A 7,227-nucleotide genomic window follows, 5' to 3' on the forward strand; every position below is an offset into this window, starting at 1 on the left:
AGAAGAAGAAGAAGAGAGGAGAGCGCGTGTCTCACGGAGATCCTCTCTTCTCGCCTTTCCTTCGCGTAAGCTCAGAAGTCGAAGTAAGCGTATGCGGTGTTTCACAGACTTGAAGGGAGAAAAGAATCTTTCTCTCTCTAAAATTGAGGAGAAGAAAAGCCTTGAAGAAGAAGACTCCATTTCTTCTTCTTCATCTTCGCCACCTAGTCATTCTCATACATCTTTTCCTGTAGATCAACAAGGGCTTTTGCCTCTGAAAGAAGAAGAGAAAGAGAAGAAGCGCCCGCCTTCGCTTCTCGCGCATACAAAGAAGAGAGATCTCTTCGTCTCTTCTTCTTCTGCGTCCCCTCCCCGGGCGGGGACTTCGTCGCTGCCCTTTCTCTTTTGGAGAAGAAGAGAAGAAGAGGAAGGGCGAGAAAGAAGCCGAGCTAGAAAAGAAGAAGAAGAGGGAGAGGAAGACGAAGAGAAGAAGGAAGAGAGAGAAAGTCATTTGAAGAGGTTCTCCTTCTTTGGTAGGCATTTCTCCTGGGGCTCTGTAGAAGATGAAGAAAATCGCTTCAGGAGATTAAGAAGAAGAAGGCGACGAAGAAGAAGAAGATTTCTTTCTTCTTTCTCTCCTTCTTCTTCTTCTCCTTCTACTTCGTTTCGGTTCTCTGCATCTCCCCCTAGTATCGATCCTGCGTTTAATGAAGAGAAAGATAAGATAAAAACCTCACATGACCATACAAGAAAGGAAAGCGAACATTTTTCGTCGTCGTCTTCTTCTTCTTCAACTCCTTCTCCTTCTTCTGCATCTCCAGAGATCTCTTCTTCTTCTCCTCCTCCTCCTCCTCTCTCTTCTTCTCTTTCTCATGACTCGATCTTTTCATGTGTAGACAGCGTGGAAGGCGATCGTACTACGCATGACTCGTCTGCGCCTCTTCCTTCTCTTTCTCAGTCTTTCTCTTCTTCTTCGGAGCATCAGGCGGCGGCTGTAAAGGAAGGAGGAGGTGGAGTAGAAGAAAGGAAGAAGACAAGAAAGAAAGATCAAGAGGAAGGAGAAACAGACATGGAGAAAGGAGAAGAATCTCCTTCCGTCCTAAGAAACAGTCATAGAAATCTTATACATGGAAGCGAGAGAGAAGAAGAAGAAAAGACAGCAGTTCCCCAGACCATTTCTCCTTCTTCTTCTTCTCCTTCTTCTTCTTCTCCTTCTTCTTCTTCTTCTTCTTCTCCTTTTGCAACTCGTGCTGATTTCCGTGAAGGGAGTTTACTCTTGAAGCTTTTGGTGTCTCCTTACGTCACTCTTCCTTCTCCTTCTCCCTCTCCTTCGCTGTCTCTCTCTCCTTCTCCTCCAGCCGTCTCTCGTTCATCTTCTCCTCTCGTATCATCTTCTTCTTCTCTTCTTGCTTCCTCTCCGACATCTTCTTCTTCTTCTCCCTCTTCTTCTTCTTCTTCTCATCAAGGACACTTCTCTCTCTTACCTCCTTCTTCTTCTTCATTGTCACTATCCTCTTGTTCATCTTCTTCTTCTCCTTCCTCTTGTTCTTCTCCATCTTCTTATTCTCTCTTTTCACTTTTCAGTTCTCCTTCCTCCTCTTCTCTTCCAACGTCAGCAGGTTTGTCTGTGTCTTTCTTTAGCTCCAAGAGGTGGCTCGGCCAGATGCCTTCGATGATCGGCATGCTGAAGGGCCCGGGAGAAGGAGAAAAGTCAGGAGGAGGAGAAGAAGAACAAGATAAAGAGCTTCTTCAGAAGCCACCTATCTCTCCTTCTTCTTCTTCTCCTTCGTCTTCTGTCGATGCAGAGAAGAATGGCATTTCTCCTCCTTTGCACGGAGAAAGTAAAACATGTTCTCTGGAGATGCAAGAAGGAAGTGTTGGAGAAGAAGAAAAAGAAGAAGGAAGAGAGGAAGGGAGAGTAAAGAGCGTTGGGGAAGAAGAGAAAGAAGAAGTGAAAAGAGAAGAAAGAGAAGTAGCATCTTCCTTAGAGAAGAGAGAGCTCAGTCATCAGGCAGATGAGAGAGATGTTGAAGAAGAGGAAGAAGAAGGAAGGAAAAGACAAGGAGAGATAGAAAGAGAGGAAGAAGAAAGAAAAGCAGATGGAGGAGGAGGTGTGGGTAGAGAAGGTCTTCTTTTTCTTTGTCGTGACGTGAAGAGTGAGGGAGGTCTTGACGTCTCTCCTGTAATGAAGAAGAATGGAGAAATCTTAACGTTCGAAGAAGAGAAGAAGAAAATGCAGAGCTTGTTCTCTTCTTCTTCTTCTTCGCCGCGCAACACGTCTTTTTGCTTATTAGAAGAACAAGAAGAAAGAGAAGAAGGAGAAAGAGAAAGAGGAGACAAAACTAGGATCGTCATCCAAGAGACGAGAAAGAAAGGAAGCGTTTTCCTGTCTACTTCGTCTTCTTCTTCTCCTTCTCTTCGTGCTCATGCACAGAGGCCTTCGGTGCATCGACTCAAAAAGGTCGCTTCTTTCTCTCCTCCTTCTCGACCCGAAGCAAGATGGATTTCTCTTAAGATAGGTATGTCAAGATCTAGATAGAGAAACTGAGAGATGTCCAATATATCTCTATCTGTCTCTATTCTCATTCCTCCCTTCTTCTCCCCATCTTCTTTTCTTTCTAACTCTTTCTTTTGTGTGGTTCAGGAGGTAGGGTTCCACGTGGTCGATGTGATGCATGCGGAGGAAGATGGCGAGATAAATTCTATTTCTTCGGAGGGCTAGATCAGCATGGCCTCTGTTCTCCCCAAGTCTACAAGTTCACCTTTCTCTCACATCGTAAGATGAAGATTAACAGGCAGAAGACAGGAAAAGAAGAAAAGGACACTCTTCCTCCTCTTCTTCTTCATCTTGCGTGTTTCATAGGAGAGAACAGAAAAGAGAGAAAGAAAAAGGCCACGATGACGCAAAGACGTTCTTCCACACGTATCTGTCCTCGGGATGACGCGCGGAGAGTGAATGGGTGTACATACACTCCAACACATCGCGAGAATCTCTTCTTTCTCGTCTCTCGTAAATCGCTACAGGATTCAAACATTGGTGGATAGAGAAATACACCTAAACACATTTCTATACATCACGTTTACACGTCTATATCTTTATATTTTCTTATCTATGCGAATTTAGAGATATGTATGTGGATGTGTGTTCGTATACATCATCGATGGAAGAAGAGGAAAAGACAAACCAAGGCCGGAAGTGAACTTGCTACTCTTTCCCACTCTTTCCCTCTTTCTCACTCTTTCTTTTCTTCTTTTTTCTTCCGAAAGAAGGACGTTGTATGTGGGGGACACACCCTAGGTCGTTGGTGTGAATATCCACACATCCAAACCCATAGATCGATACATAAATCGACCGAGCTAGCCATACACTCGAAGGTAGACATGTGTCTAGCTAGCGATTTGAACACACGACATTCTAAACACTCGTTTTCGTCTACTTCTTCTCCTCCTCTTCTTCTTCCCTTTCTCGTGTATCTTTTCTTTTTGTTTCGTTCCTACTTTTTCTCTTTCATTCATTCTTCTTCTTCTTTTATTTGTGTATTTGCTTTCTGTCCGTCTGTCTGTTCCTTTGCATGCATGGGTATGAGTGCAGGAGCACAGAGATATGTCTGGAGTTTGTGTTGTAATGTGGGAGATGTCTTGGATATTCTCGACGAAGGCTTTCGATCTCTTCATGATGCATGCGGGCTTCTCGCCAGCCAAACGCCTTCAGACAAGAAGACCTCAAGCGATCCAGAGACGCCAAGTGACCAGCACCAACAGCAGAGACATACACGAAGAGACGAGACAGGAGAAGAAGAAGAAAGAGGAGAGGAGAAGAAGAAGAACAAGGTGACGACAGAACAAGAAGAAGACGAAGAAAGAAGAGAGGAGGAGGAGAAGGAGGGGGAGAAGGAGGATGAGAGAGATCTTTTCACAGAGCTTCGAATGGAGGCAAAGAAACTCCGTGACACTTGGACGCATGCAAATGTAAGAAGAAGAAAAGGAGACGGGAGTTTCCTGTGTAGAACGAATCGATGAGAGGAGGGGATCTTTCTCTTTTAATGCAGTTCGAGAGAGATGTCTGTAGAGGTCTGTGAATAGCGTCTGTATCGGGTTCTCCATGCATTCTTCTTTCACCTTGTCTGTAGAAGACATCCATAGAGAGACGCGAGGTGAGAGTGTAGACATGCAATGCATCTGCGCTTGTAGCTAGTTACGCAACAAGAGACACATCCATGTATAAAGATGAAGGCATGTAGAAATATCCATCTGTAGGTGTATGCATGTATATATGTATATGTATATCTGTATTTGATGTATGTATGAATATGCCTGGGATATGTGGCACGTAGCTCTGTATGTTCGTGTGAAGTCTATCTTTTTATATCTCTCTCTCTCTCTGGGGTGCATAAGGTAAGATTCATATAATGGATTCCCTTCCGCATCAATCTATCTCTATATATGGACATGTATCTCCGCTGCTTGTCTTTGCTGTGTATTTGATGTCTCTTCTTCTTCTTGTCCTTAGAGTTGTAAAGACTTAACTTCCTTTCGAGAGACCCTCGCTAATCCACGGCTTTTCCCTCCCCCCTCTCCTCCTCCCTTTCTCTCTTCTCCCTCTTCTTCTTCTTTATCTTGGTCTTCTTGGTCCCCCATTGTGTGTGATGCGGACTTTGTGTCTGCATGCATTAAGCGTCATGACGATCTTCTCTCTTCTCCTGGGCTCCTCTCCACACTTGCCAAGTTAGACTTGCTGCAAAGGAGATTCACTTCTATCGCTGGAGGCCTAACCCCGACAGATCTTCTCCAGGCGAAACAGAGAGGAAGGGAGATCGATCTAGCTTCCCTAAAGAAGAACGAACTGATAGAAGATTTCCAGCAACACAAAGAAGAAGAAGAAGGAAGGAAGAAGACGTCGGAGGAGGAGAAGAAGAAGAAGAGCGAAGAAGAAGAAGAAATTAGCAAGGACAGTCAAGATGAAAGGCCTTCCAAAGAAGAAGAGGGAGAGAGAAGAGAAGAAGAGACAAGATCGAAGCAAGATTCCTTCTCAACTCCTGTAGGGAAATCTGGAGAGGTGCGAAAAGAGATACAGCAAGACGAGTCTAGTGAGAGAATGCATGAAGGTGCCGATGGAGAAGATTTAAGGAGAGAAAGAAAAGAAAAAGACGATGGCTATGGTATGGATCACCCTCCTTCTGACTCTTCATTTACTTCGAGTAAACAAGCTACGGCAAAACATCTCGAAGCCACCAACTCTTCTTTCTCTTCTTCTTTCTCATCTTCTTTGACACACTCTTCTCCTTCTTCTTCTTCTTGTTCTGTCGAGAATGGAATGAGAGGGAAAGAAGGAGAAAAAAGAAACTTTTCTCTTTCTCTGCAACGCGATGAATGGATTAAAATAAATGATAGAAAAGATCTCCTCACTGAGTCTAGTCTTAGTAACGAGAAGGAAGATAAAAGGATTACAAAAGACGGAGATACCAAGATAAGAAATATGTCTCCTTCTCCTCCTCCTCCTTCCTCTTCTTCTTCTTCTCGTTCTCTCAAGGCAATCCGATTTGGTGAAGATGTCCGCGTCAGGAAGTACGGTAAGGAATTAAAAAGACTCTTCTTCTAAATGTAAAGATTCTCTTTCCTTCATTCCACGTTCTCTGCTCTCTTCTTCTTCTTCTCTCTGGGGTGGGGATGGGAGGAGTTGGCTGTTGTCTTTGTCTCTTGTTCCCGGCTCAAGACAAAACTGCATACAGGAAAGCTAGCTTAGGAGCTAGTTGGCTATGTGACGTGGCTAGCTGTGTGTCTACAAGCTGTCTGGCGGATCTGGTTCAGTAGTGAGGGATAAGAAACATTGCGTCTAGTCAGCCACATCGAAAGACCGACCTAGACATATTTTTGTCCGAGTGGGGGCTTCATAAAGAGAAGTCCATTCCGTCTTTATATGCATGTGTTTGATGTATGTATACAGGTGTGTATGATCATACGGAGAAGTACACGTCTGTCTTTGCTTCTCTTTCTCTTCTTCTTCTTTCTTGTCTTCTTCTTTTCCTTGTTCCTGTACGCTGAGGTGTCTTTCTACTTTTCTTTCGACTGCGTCTCCTCTCCGTCTTTATTCTTGACGGCATTAAAATCTTCGATCATGTGTCTGTCTAGCGGTGTAGACACCGTTCTTGTCTAGTAGTAGCTATCTTGGCATCTAGGTCTATTCTGTGTATATGTACATGAAGTGGAGAAGCTATAGGTATTTGTCATCTATGTCTCTCTATCTGTAAAAAGATCTCCTTCTTGTGTTCGTCGCAGATAAAGAACATTCTTCGTTTTCTTCTTCACCTCGGCGTGTCTCAAAGTGCATCCCTTCTCCGCTCACTTCCTCTTCTTCTCCCCCTTCTTCTTCTCCCCCTTCTTCTTCTTCTTCTCCCCCTTCTTCTCCCCCTTCTTCTTCTTCCTCTTCTTCTCCTGGTGCAGCTGTGTCTTCTCCTATGCCAGCACGACGTAAGGATGACTTTTTCCCCCATTCCTCAGGTTTCCACAAGCTAACAGTGCAGGAGTTACGAAGACCTTCTCTCTCTTCTTCTTGTTCTCTCTCTTCTTCTTGTTCTCTCTCTCTCTTCTTCTTGTTCTCTCTCTCTCTTCTTCTCTCGCCTTGAGATGTGTCTACTTCTCTCTCTCCCCCATTTACACGGATGTCTACTCGTCAGAAGAACAACGGCATGAACTGTAGAGGAAGAGGAGACAGACAGCTAGACAGATTCAAGGGACAGATAGATTACAGTTAAGGGGAAACTCCTACCTGCACGTCTACTCTTTCAGTCCTTAGTGAGGAGACCTAGGATGACTTGAGAGTCCTGTCTTTCTTTACTCTTCTTCTTCTTCCTGATCCCGGGTCCGTAGAGTTCGAGAGGTGTATTGTTTAGTCTCTCGAATCTACCTTTAGTCGTCGCTTCTGTTGCCTAGTGCTGTGGTATGTCATGCGGTCTCGGCACGAGGTGTATGTACACCTCTCTGGAAAAATAGGCAAAAGTGACCACTCCCGCCGTACTCTGGTATCGGTCCGTTCCTTCATCTTTGCTTCGCTCCTTCTTCTTCTTTTTTCCCCTTTTCTTCTTCTACTTCTTCTTTGCTTTGTCTTTAACGATTTCTCTTCGTCTCACTTTCTTATAGCACTTTCTCATTGTACATCTCTTCTTCTTCTTCCTCTCGGTTTGTCGTCTATCTTCAATCTTTCTCCCTTCCATCTATTCATTTGTCTATCTCCAGTCTATCTTTAATCTA

General features: G+C 44.3%; 1 protein-coding gene across 1 annotated transcript in view; it reads left to right on the plus strand.

Annotated features, from left to right (window-relative positions):
- Nucleotide 1: 1 nt before the first annotated feature.
- The window catches only part of CSUI_003368 (kelch repeat-containing protein), a gene marked incomplete at its 3' end in the record, with an annotated part of 10,895 nt that continues 3,669 nt past the window's right edge, over nucleotides 2-7,227 (plus strand). The window contains exons 1-5 of the mRNA XM_068063566.1: nucleotides 2-2,498; nucleotides 2,624-2,755; nucleotides 3,572-3,948; nucleotides 4,490-5,549; nucleotides 6,256-6,447. Of these exons, the coding sequence (XP_067924458.1) occupies nucleotides 92-2,498; nucleotides 2,624-2,755; nucleotides 3,572-3,948; nucleotides 4,490-5,549; nucleotides 6,256-6,447 (4,168 nt within the window). The remainder of the gene's footprint in view (nucleotides 2,499-2,623; nucleotides 2,756-3,571; nucleotides 3,949-4,489; nucleotides 5,550-6,255; nucleotides 6,448-7,227) is intronic.

The sequence above is a fragment of the Cystoisospora suis genome, assembly GCF_002600585.1.
Source record: "Cystoisospora suis strain Wien I chromosome Unknown contig_1483, whole genome shotgun sequence".
NCBI lineage: Eukaryota > Apicomplexa > Conoidasida > Eucoccidiorida > Sarcocystidae > Cystoisospora > Cystoisospora suis.